This window comes from Platalea leucorodia, assembly GCF_965183815.1.
Source record: "Platalea leucorodia genome assembly, chromosome: 4".
NCBI lineage: Eukaryota > Metazoa > Chordata > Aves > Pelecaniformes > Threskiornithidae > Platalea > Platalea leucorodia.
In genome coordinates this window covers 63,756,808-63,777,516 of record NC_138826.1, presented here as the reverse complement: position 1 = coordinate 63,777,516, position 20,709 = coordinate 63,756,808, and the positions used below count along the sequence as shown (strand labels likewise).

Here is a 20,709-nt window from a genome sequence, read left to right as displayed (position 1 = left end):
AGTAAAGCTCACAAAGACTGCATCTCTGATGGGATTAACATGGAGCAGACTGGCTGCCAGCAAACATCACCTCCCTGTAGGCCCTGGGAAGCTGGAGGTGGGAAGAGCGTGCAGAAGCAAGGAGATGACTCAGAGGGAGCCCTGGCTCCCTGCAGAGCTGGTTGCAGGCATAGCAAATCCACAACCACAGCAAAAGCCCTCAGCCACCAACTTTCCTAGGCACAGGCAACTGTGCACAGGTGCTGCCGAGCTCCAAATGTTTCCCATTAGCAATGGCCCAGGTGTGTGTGGTCATTATAAATGTGCCAGGGCAGAGGAGATGTCTGTGGGGTATTTGGTAGTTGCTTGGGGTGTCCTCTACTTTTGTAGCGGTATGTAGCATGGGTTCTTTTTCTTTGGTTGAGAAATTTAAGGTAGAAAAGGATGAGAGGAGGCCTGGTGTGTGTTGTTCTTTAGGATTTGATAGCTCTGTTTCTATGTGTGATGAGAACAGTGGATAAAGCACTGATGGGTGGAGAAGTTGCCTTGGAGGCTTACTGGGAAAGGCAGTGACTTCTGAGTTGTATCTGGCTTGCACCAACAAGATGAAAAGCAGGATCTGTTGTTGTTACATAAGCAGTAACTGAATGGATTTGTATTTGCTAATTCTGGGGTACTCTTCCTTAACCAATGCCATCAAGTAGCGTCTATGAGTGATCCAGGCTTCTGTGTATGTGGGATTGGGGTGGGGGAGTGCATGTGGTGAGTAGAACTAATGCCTTTAATAAGGCAAGGAAGAAGGTGGTTAGTCTGCCTGTGTAAATAATGCTATCTTCCTCTCTCTCTAACAAACCAGGCCAGTATCAGCTCTACCTGTTCTGTTTCATATGGTGACATGGATGACTGGGACAACAGTGATGAACTCGTTCAGCGACTGGATTTTTCCAGTTGCGGTGAAGAGAGTGAAGACAGAAGCGTACACGAGGAGGATGCCCCGAGCTCGAGCCCTCCCAGGAGCTGCGAGTTCCAGAAGTGGCAAGGGAGCAGTCCTCTGCCAGCAACCCCTCAGAGAAAGCTTAGTGAGATTTTCCTGAGCAGGACGAAAGCCTGGGTGAGCCCCACCCTGAAGCCTTCCCCGGCTGTGAGCAAGAGCCGAGGTAATGCCGAGACACCACTGCACATCACCTGGAAAAAGCTGCAGCTGTGTGACACCCCGCACACTCCCAAGGTAATGGCATGTATCAACTCTGAGCAGGCAAGGTCTGCGGTGTCGCTGGGGCGTCATTGCGTGGGTGGCGAGGGGATTTGTTGTTAGCTCTGTGGAAAGAATTTTTTGGATGTTACTGTTGTTAGGATCTACTCTTCCCTTACAAACCTGGACCATGAGCTCCTTAGCTATGGGAGGGTTATTCTGTGGGTGTGAATAGAAACCTGTGTGTGGGAGCAAATGTCTTGACTCTTTCCAAGCTGTTGTTAAAATCAATTAGTTGATGTTTGGCCAGTCTGACTTAAAAAAACAAGCAACCGTGTGCCTTGGCTGCCCATGTGCCCCTCGCACTCTGCTTAGGGTAGCATCTCTGTAGGAAGCATCTCTGTAGGAAGTGTGCACTGTGCTCCCAGAGGGATAAATGCATCTCTCTTCAAGGAGCTTGTCATTCCAGGGGGAGCTTGGAGACAGGCAGCTGCCATGACTTCTCTGTTCAGCACACTTTTGGATGCAAGTGGGTTTTCTCTTGAAAGAGAAAGTTGGAAATGATGTTGTGGCTGGGGTGTACTTTGTCTGGCAAGCCTGGATTGCCTCCAACCAGCTTGTTGTCCAGTGATGCTGATTCTTTTCTTGTGTGAAACTGAGCTGCTCAGTGAATTTGGGGAAAGCAGGTCCTTGTTCTCAGGGTAGCAAATACCCTGTGGAAGGTTAACAAATCAATGTGTGCTTGTGGAGTAAGGTTAGCCTGTCTTCCTCTATGTCACTGTCCTAAAATGTAACTTATCTGCTGAGCTAGTTTCTTGGGGGAATGATCCCAGCCCTTATTTTCTGTGAAACCTATCGTATAGAATATAATACATATAGAATATAATACAACTGCTTTTTGTCTTCTGTAAGCACAAGTGGAGACTTGACGTCAGCTTCTCTGTTCCTTCCGTTGTGTGCACTGACTTCTAGCATTCAAAACTTGCAATGAAATGTAGCTCTTTCAGTCCTCTCTCAATATTCCTGCTCTACTGATAGACTGGTTGCTCCTTTGCTTAAGCAGTACACAGAAGATCAGTCCTTTTAGTACTTCTGAGCTAGGATTTGACTTCTGTTCCCCTCCAGAAACCTGATTATGTGGAGAGAAGGATGATCCTGTGGATGATCCAGCTGTGTGGCCATATTTACTGAGGAATGGCCTGCTGTTCTCTAGGGGAAAGAGGCTCTAAATGGCATCGCTCCAAGAATTTCCTGCAATGACCTTTTATAGGAAATCTCCCTGAATCTCATCTGAAAATAGGTGAGAGGTCTAGAATCTCTTCCAGACCAGATGGGCTACTGGTAGTGCAGGGTGCTTTCAATGTGTGCTTTTGTGTTGGCTGGATGCTTCAAGACATGCTGCCCATGGTTTGTCACCTTGTAGCCCATGAGCAGCAATTGAACTAAATCAACAATTTCTTTTCCTTTGCTGTCTTCTGGGAGAAAGGTCTTGGTTTCCAAGCATGCTGCAAAAGCTGGGCCCCAAAGGGCCTAAATCTGCTTATAAACGAGGCTGGCAGCGTTGATCTTGGAACATTTGAAGGTGAGAGAAAGGGTAAGGGAGCAGAGCCACATCTAATTGCAGACAGATGAGCACTAGAGCCTCAGCTAGGATGCATGGCAGAGGAGTCAGATGATTGTATTTTGTAGACTTAGCCAATCCTGGAACAGATTGCTAGAGCTAGTTATGGTAGCTGCCTTACACTGTATGGCAGCAGCTACTCTCAGATGATGTTACAGGAGACAAGTCTGCCTGATTATGAAATAGAGCCCTAGTAGAGCAGATGGGAATTGCATGCATACAACAGCAGCTTGCAATGGTATTTTAGATCCCTTTCTTGACTTGAGGCTAGACTAGAACATAGCCACAATTCTACAGAGCTCCTAGGCTGCTGAGTAAATTGGGCTTGGACATATACTGCTTTTAATACATCCATATGCAGAACTTTTCCATCCAAGAGCAAGGAGATGCAGACCAGAGCTTGAGAAAGTGATCAAGAAGCACTTTCAGAGTCATAGTAAACCAGTAGCTGAACTTCCAAGTATGGTATAGAAACAGAGGGATGTCCCAGAAGTAGCTATATCCACGACTGCCGCATCAGTTAGGTAAATGCAGGATACTGCATGCAGCTCTAGGTTTTTCTATCTTCAGAAACTTTCAATGAGAGAAGGGAGGAACTCTAGATATGATCCTGGAGCTACATCTCCACTCACAAGAGCGAGACAACTGTTGGATCAAAAAGATATAGAAGTATTTTGATCTTCATGACAGGGATAGTTCTGGGTTCTTGAAGGGCTTTCAACTAGAAGAAATATGTTAAAAATCGCTTTAGACCTTACATCACTCTCTTGAAGCTGAAACAAGTCAAAACCAATCATATTTCAAAAAGCTGATGTTTACCAAAGGGGTCAAATCATGGAAAGTAAGATTTTTCTGTCTTCAGATCAAGACTGGGTGCTTCTCTGAAGTTATGCTTTACTCAGCCCAAGGTTTTGGACTAGTAGGTGAAACCCAATGGCCTGTCTTCTGTGGGAAGCTGAACTATAGAAGAGGTTCTTTCTGAACTTGAATTTCTGAAACTTTTTTTTTTCTTCTCAAGGAGAACTATTTTCTGATCACTTTGCCAGTAGCCACATAAAAATATTTCTACCGACTTCCCCTATACTAATGCTGCTTGTTGCTGGGGAACCAAAAGGAAACTTGGGTGATGTTCTGTCTCATCTCCTGACAAACCTGTCCTGACCAAACTGATGCAACAGTCCATCCTTGGCAGAACTGGGACTTCCATGTTAATGCAACATATGATGCAATTTCTGTGTCTCTGTAGGTGGCAAAGATGAGCAGCTGGCTCCTCTTGAGGACTGTGCTTGCCAAAATGGCTCTGCAGGCCTCACCCAAGTGAGCAGGGAATAGAGTCTGAAAGGGCTTAGTGAAGCACAGAACAATTTGTGGAAGGAAAAGAAAACTGTCAGGACTAAATTAGGAATGCAGGGTTTTAATGATTTGGGTATTCTGAGGAAGGGAGCAGAGTTCTCCTTGATTTGCAGGAGAGCAGAGATTTTATTCTGATATAGCAGCAACATAAACATTTTGCTGGCTTATCTGCCACTTCTTTTCTTCCCTCAATACAGAGCCTGTTATCAAAGACAGCTTTTCCTTCATCTGGGACAAAGGTGCCACCCAAAGGCTTCCGACATCTGAGGTTTACTCCTGGTGCTGACTTGGATGACTCTAGCCAAGCTTCTCTTGTCAACATTAATCCCTTTACACCAGAGTCATATCGACAAATGCTCTTTCTTCCAAATGGCAAGCGGAAGACCAGAGGAGAGCTGTAAGTGAACTACTCTTAAATAACAGGCTGGAAGGAGACTGTTTGAAGGAGATAAGTAATGATGGAGACGTTTATTACCTGGACTTATTTGCTAACAATGAATCATTCACTTCCGTAGTATTCATTGGCGCAGAGCAAACATTAGCAGACATATGAAAGTAATACAAATATAATCAATCATTTCTTTTGTTCAGAAATGTGAGTGAGAGATCAACAGCTAACCTCAAGGCTACGGCTGTAGGAGAAAACTGTACCTCTTTCTTGACCATGGGTAGAGTGGAGCTTGATTCACTTATGCACATACCCACAACTTGGAAGAAATGACATGCATGTTTGCATGTAATGCAGCTTTTAAGATGGGTGCAGGCTACTGCTGACCTGCAAAAGTTCTGTGTCTGGTCTGGGTTAACCAAGACACAAGCTTAGTCAAATACTTGTGCACTACAATGACGTTCAGCTTCTTTCATAGCCCCAACTGTAGCAGATGCTCAGCTGGGTATCCCCTTTGAGAGCACAGTGGGGCAGTTCTTTCCTTCACTAGGAGCTTGTTGTGCAAGGTCGTCTCCCATGTAGCTTCACCAGTAATAAGGTGGCCAGGAGAATGATGCCCCTGAATGATGCTACTCTGTCCTGTGGCTGGTACTGAAGTTGGTATGTGGAGGCTTTCTAAATGGAAACAAAGACTTCCTAGCCTGGGACTACAGTCTTAAGGCCTCAACTAGAAACTCATTGTATATTAACACTCTATAAAATGTCTTTAAAATATGAAGCAAGGTTTGGAGATTCTTTTGAAAAAGTGTTTTCATTTCAAATCTCAGTTGGATTGCTGCACTGAAATGATACATCCAGACTTTCCTAAACTTCTGTTATAGGAGGGGTCCTGATCCAAGAAGCCAGATCAAACAGGAGCTACCTACGAAGGTGAGTGTCTGTGTACTTCCTCCCACAGAGCCAATAGGATGCTTGTAAGGATTTGGTGCTTGATGAAATTTATTCTGCTATTGGAGTATAAATCATGGTGTCATGACAGAGGATGAGTACCTATGACAGAATAATTCCAAGCTGAATGTTTTATGTTAGCATTTGTTTGAGCCAACAAACTCAGAAATGATTCCTGTCTCTAAAGGAAACTCGTACTACAGCAGATCTGAAACTTTGACAAGTAATCCTAAAACTTATTGATTTTGGTCAGAAGGTCTTTCTAGGAAATATAATATAATTTGTGTTCCTCAGGGGGAACTGTGTTACAATATTATTGAGTTAGCGTAAATAGTGACTGTACCTTTGTGGTTTCAAAAAGCAGGTGTATTGCTGTCCCTATGAATTGGTGTACTGAGCATCTTTAGATGTGAACGGAACACTGCTTCTATATTGTAAATAACATATGGATCCGCACTGCAAAAACACAAAGACTGAGCTGAACAGCCCTGATGTGGATTAGTACTGACGGCAGAGTTTTGGTTGTGGTAGTCACAATGGCAAACTTCTGAAGCAAGGCAGCAAATTCTGTACCCTCCTTCAGTACAAAAATGTCCAGCTGGGGGGTGTCCGTGTGCCTTGGGGTCCAAGGGAAGGCCCCTCTGCAGCTTATGTAGCTACAGGACAGCAAACGCTGTCTTACGACTCAAACTCAAGTTCTCTTGCTGTTGCCAATGTCTGCGCTTCGCTGGCAAACCTCAGCGGCAGGGTGCGTTGGCCTGGCTGCACGGGGCAGGGTGCGAGGTCTCGTACCCCCAGCTGCGCTGGCAGAACTGGGCAGCTGCTGTGGGAACGCCTGTTCTGCAGCCGCCTTCCTCCTCCCTAGTGTTATCTGGGGGGAAGCTACTCATCCAGCTGGCTCCTGGAAAGCAAGCCAAGCCTGAATTCAATACCTGTGTTTAGGTCGGGTAAAAATCTCAATTTTCCTTAGCAGCCCCTTGAAGGAAGTATCTTGCCGTGTGCAAGTAGATAGAATTGTTCATTCTGATTGTGAAATAATTAGGCTTACTGGAAGAACAATGGTACCCTCTAGCCGAGGAGACTGGTATTGCAGAAAAACTACAGCTGCAGAGTAAATCTGCTACCAGGTAACAACCGGGGTTACCACAATTATTGCTTTCCTCAGAAGAAAGCCTCAAATAACTTGTAACTTACTGAAATATTATTCTGCTCCAGTGCTGGTTAGATTGAGTATGTAATATAGATATAAAATTGTGTACTAGGAGGTATCTTTATTCCCTGAGCTTTTTAAGATACTGTAAACTGTAGATGCCTTATGAAATACAATCTGTTGTGAAGGGCTGCTGTTTCATATGGGACACATCTTGCTGGCTGTGAGGACCAACTCTTTACCCCCACCCTGTATGGTCATATACCATATACTACAGCAATCACAGCAGTGGCTTCTGTGGAAACCACCATGCAACATGAGCCACTGGCCCCATAAGGGATGCAGGAGGATGAAGAAAAATCACTTAGTTCACTCTCTTGTTGTTCACTTCATGCTCCACTGCTTATCTCTTCTTTTCTTATCTCCCCTGCCAGTAGACATCACTCTACAAGCAGTACCAGCAGCTCCTATTCCCCTAGTGACCATTACTGTAGCAATAATGATGTTCCAGCTGTTCTGCAGGCTTTCAGGCCTTTGTGTAAAAGTGGCTCCTGGTGAGAAATCATTGGGAATACAAACAGATACACTGAGACCTGCTAATCTGCCATTAGTCAACAGCTGGTGCTTCAAACCTGATGAGAGCCTGAACAGATGCAGAATGTCCTTGCTGCAGGCAACCTTAGCTGCCAGAGTAAAGCAGCTCTTGCATAGCTGGGGCCATATTAAGCCAACGCACCAATCTTCTCCTGAGCTCAAAATGGGCAATAACTCTTACTTAAACACAAGTTCAGTACATGAATCTGGCTAATTCAGAGGTACTGGACTTCCACCTACCAAGGCTGGCAACAGCCTTATTGAGACTGCAGTAGCTGGGCAAAAGACAAGTATTTTCCTGTTGCCTCCTGTTCATTCCTGACTGACTCCATCAACCATGGGTCTAGGAACTGGGTAGGGCTACCAAGAGGAGAGATGTGATGGTAGTAACCCAAAAAGATTTAGGCACATACAGCCAACTAGACTACAGTTCTCCTTGGCTGCATTTTCTACCTCTATGGCTAGCAAGTCATGATTTAAAAAGCACAATAACAAGAAAAAAAAAAAAAAAAAACAAACCTTGGTCAAACCAGGCCAAGATGGCCTTTGTTAGGTGGTCAGAAAAAAAAAAAACAAAAAAAACCAAAAAAACAAAAAAAAACCACAACATGCCTAAGGGAAAGGTACCATTTCAAGAAGAACTGGCAGCACACTTGCACGCATGCCTGGATGAACATCCAGAATAGGAGAGGGAGCAACATGAGTGCTCTCTGAGAGCAAGTGCCATACAGCTCTAAAAACATGACAGATGTCATTATTGAAGTCTTTCAATTCATACTCGTCTTTGCCATTTTTGTGACCTTGCAGAGATGTCCTCTGAAAGAGAGCAATATGGTTTCCCGCTACAAGAAGGAGTTCCTGGAACTAGAAAAAATTGGTGTGGGGGAATTTGGCTCTGTCTACAAGTGCATCAAACGCCTTGATGGATGTGTTTATGCCATCAAACGCTCCAAAAGGCCTCTGGCAGGATCCTCGGATGAGTGAGTGTGCTAGATAGAAACTGCCAGTTGAAATGATGGGCATGTTCTTGGGAGGTGTGATGGGGAAGGAGGGAGTGTGGATGTAAAGGTATCTGAGGGGTGGCATGAGAAAAATTGGCTGCTGTTGCACTCCCAAGTAACAGTTGGGAGAGTGGGGGAAGTTACTACTTCAGGACTATTGGATATAAATGTCTGAGAAAGGTAAGAAGCCACATGCATTGCAAAGTGAGATGACAGCTTACCTGAACAACTCGGGTCCATGCAGAGAGTCTCTTTAAAATAACAACTGTCAAATAGTTCATTTGTGGTATGTCCCTGCCCTGCTGTATGGCCAGCACTGCTCACATCTGTATTGACCAGCTGGTGTTGGCTTGCATGCTAAAGCAAAGTCTTTGAAGCTGCCTTTGTGCCTCTTCAACACAAGACTTGCTCGGTGATTTTTTTTTTTTTTTTTTTTTTCTGACAGCTGCTCAACACTTTTGAGCAGGGGCAGGTTTTGATTCAGCAGCTGTGAGAGCCAGTCTGCCTGCCAATAGCCAGGAGAAAGTCCTAAACACCTCTGCTTCCCCTTTCTCAAGCCAGGCTGAAAACCAGGGCTCCTCTCATGGCCCCAAGCAGGACCCTGGCACCCTGTCACCACTGCTTTTTCTGTGCATGCTTCTCTAGGCAGCTGGCACTGCGCGAGGTTTATGCTCACGCTGTCCTTGGACACCACCCCCATGTTGTGCGCTACTACTCGGCGTGGGCAGAGGATGATCACATGATTATCCAAAATGAACACTGCAATGGTAAGACCTGTGACATTGTTAAAGGCTGAGATCTCAGGATGGGTGCAGTTACCTTCTTTTGGTAAGAATCTTTAAATATGGGACGTTTTGGCTTACAACAAAGCAAACTGCACTGGGGCTACAGTTCCATGGAGAATCCAGTAAGGGCTCATAATATTTAGGCAAAGCTCTAGTGCCAATGTCTTGCAAGTAGTGAATGCCCTCTAATTTGTGGGATTTTTAAACAGTTCCTCTGTGTTGGCTAGCCTGGGAAAGTATTCTCCATGGCAATGCTTAGAGCTGCATCTGGGACTGCCCAGGTAAAACCTGATATGAGTGACTCAAGAGCAGCTAACTTGAGTGCCGTGTATCTTGGAAACAAATCCTTCTTCATGAAGGGAGTAATGATTTGAAGAGTGGCTACCTGGTTGAGATGAAGGCACCTTGGCTAGAAGAAAGGGCTCAACAGCTGCAGAGGAACAGAGCTAAATAACGAGGTAAACTGTAAATGGGGTGCTGCAGGCAGGGTGGTACACTCTTACTTAGGTTTGCCCTTGGCCATACCACTGTTTGGGAGACATTGGAAAAGACACCTCTGGTTACCAGAGGAGCTGAAGGCAAATATGTAGCTCTCCTCTTTCAACTGCTCCTGCAGTCTTGGGGCTCAATGATGAGTGGTGGCAGCTGTTTGGAGTAATGACTTCAAATCTGGTGGAGGTAGCCATGAAACATGGTGATTGTTGCTGCAGCATTGATGCATTTCTTGTGTTCTAGTGGATGAACATCTGAGTCTAAAGGAGAAGTGGTGAAAAGCAGGCTGATGGGGAGAGAGACCATGGTATTTGCTAGTCCTGAAACAGCCAGAGTGCCTTAACGGAGATCCACAAAACTCTGCTTGTGTCAAATGTTACATTCTTCAATCAAAAATCTGCTAGTGGGAGCTTAATTTCCTTGCTCCATTATTCATATACCTCCTTTCTGCCTGTAAGCATGGCAAAAGTAATTAACTTTTCCACTGTTCACTTGGAGCAGCATCAGCATCATTACCAGGTCAGGCCTTCTGGTGCTGTAGGTAGAAGTGTTGCTCAGTCCTTGGCAAGCAGGAGGCAGGGTGCTCTGAGGCAATGGAAAGACTGAAACCAAATGGTGATGTCCAAGTTTGATCACTAGAGCGTATATAGCTGGTCTGGTCGGGGTTGTCACTAGCAAGCCTGCAAGTGCTCTGGGCAATAGTTTCTACTAAGCTATTTCAAACATGCTGCTCCATAAAAATCTTTGTCGGGTCTCAGACTGACTGTTTTCACCTAGGCGGGAGTCTCCAAGATGTGCTGCTGGAAAATGCAAAGCTTGGCCAGTATTTCCCAGAAGCAGAGCTGAAAGAAATATTGTTACAAGTCTCCATGGGGCTAAAATACATCCATAACTCTGGCCTTGTGCACCTGGATATCAAACCTAGTAAGTATAGCACTCTCCTCCCTTGCAGAGGGTCCTCCAAGTGACCCTCCAGGGGTAGGACCTGTAATAGGTACTTCTGACTGGACCTGTTACAGTGCTTCTAAGGAAAGAGAATCTTGCCCTAAAAGGTGAATCTCTTGTGGATTTTTTTTAATCTTGCCACTACTGCTGCTTTAAAACTGAGGCTTCTCTTGTAGTTGGCAGCATTTTATTTATGCCCCATGCTCTTTACAATCCTGGCTCATGGGAATCACTTTCATACTGGTGGAGCAAGTAGGGCTGCTAATGAAGATGGGGACTTCCTGATTTGCTGCCATCTTGTTGTACAACATTTGACCTTTATATGTGAGAGCTGGAGTGAGATGTGAACATTTATTGTACCGACCCTGAGGGATCAAGTTCCTGCAAAAAATAGTAACAATCTTTTCTCTCTGCAGCTGAGGATGGGCACCTCCAGAGCAATGCTCCCCCCCCAGTCACAGAGTTACATCCATATAGTTGAGCTCCTTTTTTCCTGCTGAAATCATGCGTCTAGCTTGGGGGTCAGAGGGAGGGGCAGAAAAGCTGATTACACCAGGGTATTTTATGCACAAGATAAACTGTCTTCTGTCAGCTGTATTGCTGAATACGTGAGCTGGGGCAGAAAGCAGACTAACAGGTGGGAAGCATGTGTGTAATTTCTCTGGCTGCAAAGCTTAACTAACTTGACAGGTGGGATTTTTACAAAGCTGTCAGGCTGCTGCAGTCTGGCTACTGATACCACACTATTGCTAAACTTCACTGTCTTGCAGGCAATATCTTCATCTGTCACAAGCTGGAAGTTGCGAGCCCTGCTGGGCAGGACGAGAGTGACAGTGAAGATGAATTCTCTTCTGGTGTGATATATAAGATTGGTAGGTTTTAGCCCACTTTACAACTGGCTGAAGATTAGGGCTGCTCATTACTTCTTGATATTGTTCTGTCCCGCTGGCTGAAGAGACTTGCATCCAAAATGGTTAGCATAGTCATGAATGCCTCTGCTACTTACCAGAATTAATTCCTTTAAGGAGGCAAGTCCTAGAAAACTCATGTGCTTGTTTCCAAGCCCAGATTCCTGAGGGAAGGAACAGGCTTGGCCTCTTAATCAGTATTTCCCGATTGCTCTATTGGCGCCTACAAAATGCAGGCTTTTATTGATGGAGGAGATATACATCAGTTTGCTCCATTAGTTGCTTGTTCTTTGTCTCAGGTGACCTTGGCCATGTGACATCAGTAACAAACCCCCAGGTGGAGGAAGGAGACAGACGGTTTTTGGCCAATGAGATTTTGCAAGAGGTACAGCTGCTAGCGGGGTGGTGGGGACAACAGGGTGGTGAGCAAGTGGGGAGATCCACTGTAGTGAAATCATTAGTCTGGCATATTCCTTGCCTTATCTCCTTTTCCTTGTGTCTGGTCTGGCTGTGGAATCACCAAAATTAACACTTAACTAAGAATAGTATAGGCGTGGGTCGTGTACATAGTTAATGTACTTCATAGGTAACTTTATCATTAGATTATTGCAACTATTCTACCTGCGAGGGATGAATGGGACAAAACCTTTATGAGTTTGGAGACATCTCATGTTACACACCCAGCTGACATTAAACTGCTGGATGGGGCTACTGAGGAATATATGCACCCAGACAAATGCCTGGTACAAAACCACTGATCAAGTAGTGTGGAGAGGTGGGGGAGGTACAACACACCTCTTAAACTGGCTGCGGTTTTGCCACTCTGGCCAGTGAACAAAAATGGAATCTGTATGTAACAACCAGCTTGGATGTGTTCATCAACTCGGGTATTTAAGCGACAGTATCTTTTTTGGGCTGCAAGTGGATTTAGAAACTGTTAGGTCAATGTAGCACATGCAGGCTTTAGTTTTAGTTGGGCATGGCTAGCTTATTGCCTTGTCGTAAAGGCTGGAGGCACACATCTGTTAGGCGGTCCTCTGCATTTCCTGTGGTGATCCTAATGTGGGCTGCAAGCTCCTCATAACTGGGTGAAAGCTAATGTGCTATTAGCTACCAATATTACTTGCTATCAATGTTTTTATCCTAAAGAGGAGAAAATGGCTAACTGGGATGGTGAAGGCAGTGTCATACATATACTTGTTTGGCTGTTTCTTTTTGAGCTGGTATGCCAATGCACATTTGTTCTGTATAGCAAGATGTTCCCATTCTATAACTGTTTATCTTCTCTCTGCAGCAGTACTGCTATTTGCCAAAGGCAGACATCTTTGCCCTGGCACTCACAGTAGCTCTAGCAGCTGGCACGGCACCGCTGCCTCACAACGGAGCCATGTGGCACCACATCCGCAAAGGCAATATCCCACTGATCCCCCAGAAGCTTCCTCATTGCTTTCTTGAACTCCTCAAGGTGAGGCAGTAGTCTTGACAGGGTGAAGGTTTTTCCAGTTGGCATGTGATGGAGGGAGTGTTAAACCCTGAACTCCTTTGCCTTCTAGCTCATGATCCATCCTGACCCAGCGGAAAGACCTTCTGCCACAGCTCTTACTAAACATCCAGTTCTCCGTCCTTCACGTGGAAATGCTGTGCAGCTCCAGGAGCAGCTAAATGTGGAGAAGTGCAAGACTGCCATGCTGGAAAGGTAGGGCTGGCTTGGGCATGAAGGGGAGAAGACATGGGCACAGCAAGTGCTGGTCACCAGGCTTGAACGTAGGGTGGTAGTGTTGGGAGACCCAATGTACAGAAATACCCAGTCAGCTCCTGTGCCTGGAGCTGGGAGGGTGATGGGGCTGTAGCAGGGACTTGTAGTGCTCAAGCAGCTGTGGTTCACTCCCGGCTTTGAGGAGCTGGCTAAATTAGAGCAGTGAACTTGCACGCTTACTGCAGCCACTGGTGATGGAAAATACTGGTACAATATGCAGCCAGTGGGTAGATGAGGAATTGATACTGCACTGAGACAGTGGCCTAGCACAGAAGGAAGAGAAATATCAGGTGGTGGCAGACATCCTCTTTCCCCTTGCTCCCTCTTACTGCTATTGGCAGTAACGTTTTGAGGTGCTGGGATCCAGGAACTGCCCCACCACCCCTCCTAGTGCAATAGTCAGCTGGGGAATAGGTTTTCCATGTAGACAGAAGAGCATATGCTCTGGGAGGAACAGCAAGCATCAGGGAAAACAAGGCAACAGAAAAGCAGTAAGTGCCTTAAGTATTTATGCTGCACAAGATGACACTGATCTAAGTTCCACCATTCACAAATGTCTGAAACAATGGGAGAAAAACTGAGCTAGGGACTCTTCATACTGGTGCCAGTCTTGGTGTGTGTTGCTGACCTGATGCATAGTTTTCTTTTGGCAAACCTTCAAAACTGATCTATTCTGAAGTAGAAATTCTAGTGAAACCTACAACAATCTTCATGTCACCCTCTGGGGTCAAAAGTCCAGCAATGCTGCAGTACTGCAGTAACCCTCTTGTGCAAGACTGTTCACAGCTTTCTTCTGTAGCTGATGAGGATTCATGCATGACGTGGTTTTCTTCCTCTCCTCTTCCTTCCATCTACCCCCTACAGGGAACTTAAAGCAGCTCGCCTTGCCCAGACCCTCATGAAGGACCAGCCTTTAGGAAGTGCCAAGTTGCAAGAGTCTGAAACCTCCTCTAAGCAGAACAGCAAGCGCCTGGTGGGAGGGAAGAGCTGTCGCTCATTTAGCTTTACTTTGGGTTACTGAACTTCTGCGTTGTCCAAAAACCTCTGGCTGCTGAATGGCCCTGTGAAAGCAGAGGGTCTGCAAAGACCAATGCCCCATATTCGCTCTCCCTCTGTAGTTTTTGGTTCCCTCGTTAGTTATGATGAGATGTTGGCTGAGGGAAGAATGACTAGCTTGCAAGAGTCAAATCATGGGGTTTAAGGTTGTCCTCAGTCTTTTATCTGTTTAATTTCTTGTGTAACTGGTTGTCTTCTAGACTAAGAATAGCTTTGCCGTACAAGGGAAAGGATGGCATTTCCTCTACTCACTTCTCTCTCTGTTTAGTTGGGCCCTGTTTTTGATGATGCTTTTTGTGGCCTTAATGCTCTGGCCACCTGCATCTCTTTAGAGGGGTGATAGTGGCTGTACATGGAGACAGCATCTACAGCTGGGTCCTAGAAGTGAGGAGGTGGAGACTGTGGTAGGCAGTTGTAACTACACATCAGGAGACAGACTGGTTACATAGCGGTCCTGGTGGACTTGCGATGCAATGGAGTGGCATTTCACAGAGGGGCACAAAGAGTAAAAGGAAACACTTTGAGATAAGGGGGCCTTTCTTGTGGAAGTTGAAGGGAAACTTCCCTCCCTTAGCTTTCAGCAACAGGCACAATATGATGTAGCTGATGTGGTTATGCTTTCACAGACCGGTCCCTGATGCCTGACTTGTTTTATGCCCACTGGTAAGGACTCCTTGCTTCAAGTGGGGGAAAGGACTGTCGCGTGCTGGGAGCTGGGTCTGTGGACCTGTTTGCTTCCCAGGATCTTACACATGGTGCAACCACCGGCCTGCAAACTGCAGCCTTTCAGCGGAGATGAGGGAACTCATAAAGGGCTTTCTAGGCCTTGTCAGTCTCGGAGTTGCCCATGTAAAGCATGTATATATTTAACATTAAATCTCACCCCCTACTTAATGTTAACTTTCTGAATCCGTCGGCCGTACGTCTAGCTGTGGCGGCTGGACACAAACGGTGTACCGTTATGAAGGAGAGTGTGAAGTTGGTAACTTGGTTGTTTTCAGGTTTTACTGAAATTTGTTTCCAAGTGGTGGACAGTGCTGGCTTTTAAACTGCGAGATCCTATCCTTTCAGAAGCGAAATGTGCGAATAAAGATTTTAATCCTTTTACCTATGACGGAGTGACTTTTTATTCCCCTGGGCCTTCTTCCCCCCCCAGCCGGGAGCTCTCAAACACCCGCCGGCGGCCGCGGGCGAGCGCCGGGCCTGCCCGGCAGCGGGAGGCCCCTCCACCCCGGCCCGGCCGCGGTGCGCTGCCCTCTCCCGCCCCCCCGGGCCGCTCTCCCCCGCGGGCCCCCCCTGCCCCGCCGGCGGGGGCGAGGGTCGCGTTTCCGCCCGGACCCTCTTTGCGCAGGACCCATCGCTTCCCTTCCGTTTCCGGCCGTCTGCGGGGCCGCGGCGGGAGAGGTGCAGAGGGCGGGGGGGTCGGGCGGGGGGCCGGGGCTGTTGGCGGCGGGACGGGGCTCCCTACGGCGCTGCTTCAGCCCTGCTTTTCCCTCCGCAGGCGCGGCGGCAGCATGTTGCGGCGACCGGCGTGGCAGGTAGGGCCGGGGGCGTGGGTGACGGTTTAACGGTTCCCTGAGGGAGCGGCCCTGGGGCCAGGCCGCGGCCCTGGCGGGAGTTTGGCCCTGGCTTTGCGTCCCCGGGGGCAGCCGCTGGTCGCTGGGGGGGGCGGGGGCGGTGCTAAAACCCCTCCCGCCGCGGGGAGGCGGTGGTGGCGAGGCGGCGCAGCTCCCGCCGCGGGGCTGGCGGTAACGTGCTCCTCACGGAAGCTGGGTTTCGCTGCCGACCCCGGTTGCAGCGTTGCGAGGTGCGGGGATGGCCGGGGGCGGGTCCCGAGGCCGCTGGCCTCTGCAGCGCGGGCTGCGAGGGCGGGAGGAGCGCTCAGCTGCGGGGCCAGGCCGGGCCGTGCTGCCCTGCCCTGCCTGCGAGCGGCTTTGCCTTTACCGCAGCACTGGAAAAATGATGTATTAAAAGGTCCGGCTTATGCATGGAATGAGTCTTAGGTGATTTGCCATGAATGAACCATACAGACACACCAAAGAACTTTTGTTTTGTAAGCTGCATTTCCTCTGGTTTAGCTCCTCTGTTCAACACAGGACTGTCAGTCTCGCCTTCCTTTAAGTTTTGTGACCACTTGTTGTAGGAGATGAGCTTTTCTTCCAGTTCCTGCGTGTGGGCCTCTTGCAGAGGTGTTCCTGGGCTTTGCTTTTCTCCTTTCTTCTAGAACGTGATATTTGCCGCCACCAAGTCAGTTCCTTTTCTTTTTCGCACTTGTGTTTAGCTGCAGCAATCAGGTTTTTGCGGTCTTGATTTGCTGTTTGCTTGAGAGCGAGGGGTTATCAGTGCATCATACTGCTTATGGCGGTGGATAGATGTACATTTTGGGCATGCCTTGTTAACCTCTGAAGCGAAGCAGAAAGTTGATGAAACTATCAAAACTGTGTTTGTTTCCAAAAACCGAAGCCCAACCAACTTAAACAACCCTTCCACTTCAAACCCACCCCCTTTCCCCATTATGTATTGTAGAAAAACAGTAGTTACTGCATGTCACAAAAATAATTGCTGGAGATGTACCTTTGGGGCTTTCTTTTTCCTAGGCAGCTTTTTAACCCCAGTTTAACCAAATATTCTTTGAATAATCCTATTGGCTTCATTTAGCTAAATGGATTTTTTCCCTGAGTCCCCCCATAAGTCACCAGAAAAGAACCTGCAAAACCCGTAAGTGTTTGGAAAACGAGGTGTAAAAGTATGTGAATACTGTTCATACTTTGTGTCTTGGAAACTAATATCTGTCTGTTCCTTCAGGTGCTTCGCCAGTTTGTAAGACATGAGTCTGATACAGTTGGCTCATTGGTACTTGAAAGATGTAAGTAGCTCCAGAGATGAAACTTAGCTGTTACTCTTTGTGGTTTTTATCTTGGTTTTAGAATGGCTGAAATATGCCAGGAGAGGAACAGTTAGGAATGGGAGCTCCTGAATGCAGTAACTAAGAATGTGTTGTTTCAAAGAGACAGACTCTTAAGTAGCTTTCTATCTGGTCTTTGTCAAGTCAAGCAGCCCTTAAGGGGGAAAAGAAAAAAGCCCTGACTTGAAGTACAAGCTGTAAAAGGCAGGTAGTCCTGCTTTATCAACAGCAGTGAATCGTGTATGCTGTTGTCATGTTTTCTAATACCTGCATTTAGGTGTCTCGTGCTTGTTTCTCAGACTCCCGTGTGCCTGGGGGACTTGTTTGGGTGCTGCTGCTGCCCCAGCATGATTTGCTCCAGCTGTACGCTTCAGACTTTACCATTCAGTTCACGTGCCCGTTGTGCAAGAGCAATGCTTCCCCGACCTCCTCCAGTTGTCCCTCAACAAGGAGAAGGAATAAATTGTGTCCATCCAGTCCTGGTACCTGTGTAAAAACTAGTGACCCTCTAATTCAGAGGATGGGGTGTAATAATGCAGCTTTGTTGTTTTAAAAATATTGTTTTAAGGACAAAACAATGCAATGCTATGGTTTTATCATCATGAAAAAAATGAAAGTCAAGATAAGTAAATGCAAAGTAGTCTCAAGTGACATATGGATGTGTCTGTGAAAAAGATGACAAAGGAACAGAAAGAATGAAGAACCTTTAGCTTTCTAAATGAGCTTATTCAGCAGTGATAGCGATAGTACAGGCAGTCAACCATCTGCAGGTCCTGAATAAGCCAGAAGTCACAAGAGCTTGAAAAATGGTTAGGAGGTGCAGAAAGTCATTGTTCCGGCCCTTGACAGAAGCTGATGACTTAGAACTTGCCATGATTAGAAGAATCCTAATTCACCTGTATATGTATTTGCTCTTTCGCATTTCAGCCATGAATCGTGTTCAGTTACTTGGTCGGGTTGGACAGGACCCTATCATGAGGCAAGTGGAGGGAAAAAATCCTGTTACCATATTTTCTCTTGCAACCAACGAGATGTGGCGAACAGGGGAAAGTGAGGTAACCCAGGGAGGTGAGTCTGCAATGAGCAATGTGCTTCTGCCAAGTTCTGAGGTCATGTTTGCATATTCAGTAGCACCACGCTTTGTCTTCAGGCTGCCATGTAAATCTCCCGGGTGCAGGGAAGTTCCTTTGAGGTCAGCAGAGATGCTGGTGCATTTGTGTGTCTCTTACTGATCCCCAGCAGCATGTACTGAATAAAGATCTGCATGTCAGCCTTCCTCTGGAGGAGAGGAAAGAGCGTTGAGTTCGCAGTTTTTCACTGCTGGGGTTGCCAGAGGTGTAGGGGGTTCCATACTCTAATTTGTATTTCAAGAGGGGGGAAAAAAGAACGATACATTTTCTCTTTGATTCTTCCATCAGTCTGCAGCTACAGATGTCTCTTTTTCTCTGACTTTTCTTCAGTGTGGAGTGTGTGAGGGGAAAAAAATTCTAGTATGAGCACTGACTTCCAGGAAAACTGATCTCCTGGCTTGAACTGCGCTTCTGCATGATACTTTCATTGGGACACTGCTGAGTGCAGCATTGAGTTCTGGTATGGGGTGGGAGCTTGAGTGCTAGTACACTTCCATTTTCACATCACTTTTCGTAATTTGAGAACACCAACAAGTTGAAACTAATTTCTGAGGCTTGTGTCAAAAAGAGGATTTGGCATCCAACTTTGTTATTTTTATGTAACTTAGGTGATATCAGTCAGAAGACGACATGGCACAGGATCTCTGTCTTCAGACCGGGCCTCAGGGATGTTACGTATCAGTATGTGAAGAAGGGGTAAGTGAATAACAAATGTGGTTGAGGATTCAATGCCTTAATAATCGATTGATGTAATAATTACGGTGACCAGGAGCTATACTAAGATACAAGTGCCATAAAATAAGTTAGTAGACATGCTACAAATGAGTGAGGCAAAAGCCTGTGTATTCAGAATCAGATAGAGAGGAGAAAACAGCCATACAGTTCTCTGACCACAATGAAATTCTTCATTTTTTCAGTGCTCGACTCTATGTTGAAGGGAAGATAGACTATGGTGAATATACAGATAAAAACAATGTTAGGCGTCAGGCCACAACAATTATAGCAGGTAAGGAACAACATACCAATGCCTACCTTGCCCTTTTAAAATGGAGAGGAGGTGGAGGACCTTTGAAATAGAGCCTGGTTTGTCCTCGTCCTCAGAATCCACACTTGGGGATTTTTGAGAGAATGAATAGGCTGTACCACTAGATGTCCTCTGGCACTGCTTGTGAAGACACACAAAATGAGAGCATATAGTTGCAAACTGCTGCATAGTTTGTTCACACAAACAAGTTGGTGCGGCAGGTAGATACTGTTTGTTTTAAGAACACTGGTATGTAGTAGTGCAGGTCAGGCAGATTCCTTTTTGAAGCAGAGTTTGATTAGTAGCTTTATCTCGGTCTGGCAGGGAGTTTTTTTCTTCCTGTTTAAGACTGGAGGCTTCATCAACTTTAAGGACCTCTGTTTGTGAAGGATGTTTTAGGTGGGGATAAGTTGATGGAGGATTTAGATGGACCTCAGTCTGGTAGCCAGTAGTGGTAAGAAGAGCATAGAATGGATAGGGAGTAGTCTTGTCCCTTGTGTAGACACAATGAAGAAGAGAACTGGGAAACTCAACTTTTTCCGTGAGCCTTTAAATAGCATGAGTGTCCTACATCTTCACTGTGGGTAGAGCCACTATCTTGTGGCTTTTGAGGGAGGGCTAAAATTATTGGGTAGTAGAGCAAACATTTCTGTTACACAAGTATATCTAAAAAAACTGGGCCAGAGGAGAAGGAAAAAAAAACCAACCACAATTCTGGATGTTTCTGCTGTGCAGCCTCTTTAAAACAATTAAAATTTGAACGGGACTTTCACATGAACAGTTCAGCTAGCAGTGCTGTAGGTTGCTGTGTATAAATAGCTGGAGGGGAGAAGCAAGTCCCTTTTTTTAATTAGCATTTATCCTAATGGTTTCTTCGTCGTGTGCAATATCCCTGGTCTCAATATGCTTTAGAAATTACTGAGGCTTGATGAAATATGAGCTTCCTATAGTCCCATAGACTGATGACATAGCAGTGCATACTGAAAATGACAAAATAAAAAGGAAATAAGCTGTAACTGATAGAGATCTTAGTCAAAGAATTAAACCATTATTTTAAAATGTTTCTGGTACCTTTGACTGTGATCATCAGGTTTAGCACGCTTGTTTCATAGTATATATGGTCAGCTTTCTGGGGAGATAGAGCAAGAACCCTGTATCGGACACTTTTATTTTATGAACTACTCTGTTCCAAAATACACATCTTTGCAGGTTATTTTAACACAAATAGGTTGTCATTGTGGGTGTGCAGGCTTGCAACAGGGCAAAACAGTCCTGAAGATTAAATTTTCTTTATTTCTTTTCAGATAATGTGATTTTTCTGAGTGATGGTGGTATGAAAGAAAAGGTGTGAGGTCGTTAATGCTTGGACCCAGGCCATTTCATTCCTTTTGTTTTACAGTGCTTCATAATTCTGTAATCATGTACATTGCTGTAGTTTCTTTAAGAAATAAATAAAACGTTTGATACCTAATAGGGTATCTG

At 46.0% G+C, this 20,709-nt stretch overlaps 2 protein-coding genes across 6 annotated transcripts; both read left to right on the top strand.

The window, feature by feature from the left end:
• Positions 1 to 874: 874 nt before the first annotated feature.
• On the top strand, positions 875 to 14,133 carry WEE2 (WEE2 oocyte meiosis inhibiting kinase; the record flags this gene model as incomplete). The annotated part of the gene is made up of 11 exons (XM_082308872.1): positions 875 to 1,207; positions 4,343 to 4,542; positions 5,415 to 5,463; positions 8,033 to 8,205; positions 8,872 to 8,993; positions 10,281 to 10,427; positions 11,219 to 11,320; positions 11,656 to 11,741; positions 12,651 to 12,821; positions 12,910 to 13,052; positions 13,977 to 14,133. 11 exons carry the CDS (start codon positions 875 to 877, stop codon positions 14,131 to 14,133), a joined length of 1,683 nt encoding a protein of 560 aa, XP_082164998.1.
• Positions 14,134 to 15,527: 1,394 nt separating this feature from the next.
• SSBP1 (single stranded DNA binding protein 1) lies at positions 15,528 to 20,709 on the top strand. 5 transcript variants are annotated; one of them, XM_082309583.1, is made up of 8 exons: positions 15,528 to 15,572; positions 15,670 to 15,706; positions 16,974 to 17,034; positions 17,373 to 17,555; positions 18,001 to 18,141; positions 18,812 to 18,899; positions 19,121 to 19,209; positions 20,532 to 20,709. In XM_082309583.1, the coding sequence occupies exons 2-8, from the start codon at positions 15,683 to 15,685 to the stop codon at positions 20,576 to 20,578; spliced, it is 633 nt and encodes a 210-aa protein (XP_082165709.1). In that variant the 5' UTR covers positions 15,528 to 15,572; positions 15,670 to 15,682; the 3' UTR covers positions 20,579 to 20,709. The 5 variants fall into 5 exon arrangements, with proteins under 5 accessions (XP_082165709.1, XP_082165712.1, XP_082165708.1 ...); XM_082309586.1 differs by lacking the exon at positions 17,373 to 17,555 and having other exon boundaries at positions 15,540 to 15,572; positions 15,650 to 15,706; XM_082309582.1 differs by lacking the exon at positions 15,528 to 15,572 and having other exon boundaries at positions 15,598 to 15,706.

Excerpts from the sequence above, each read along its gene's own strand:
- SSBP1 (XM_082309583.1), top strand. The coding sequence starts at position 15,683 with ATGTTGCGGCGACCGGCGTGGCAG. Across the intron at positions 15,707-16,973 it reads TGCGGCGACCGGCGTGGCAG|GTGCTTCGCCAGTTTGTAAG; the intron begins GTAGGGCCGGGG and ends CTGTTCCTTCAG. Across the intron at positions 19,210-20,531 it reads GGCCACAACAATTATAGCAG|ATAATGTGATTTTTCTGAGT; the intron begins GTAAGGAACAAC and ends ATTTCTTTTCAG.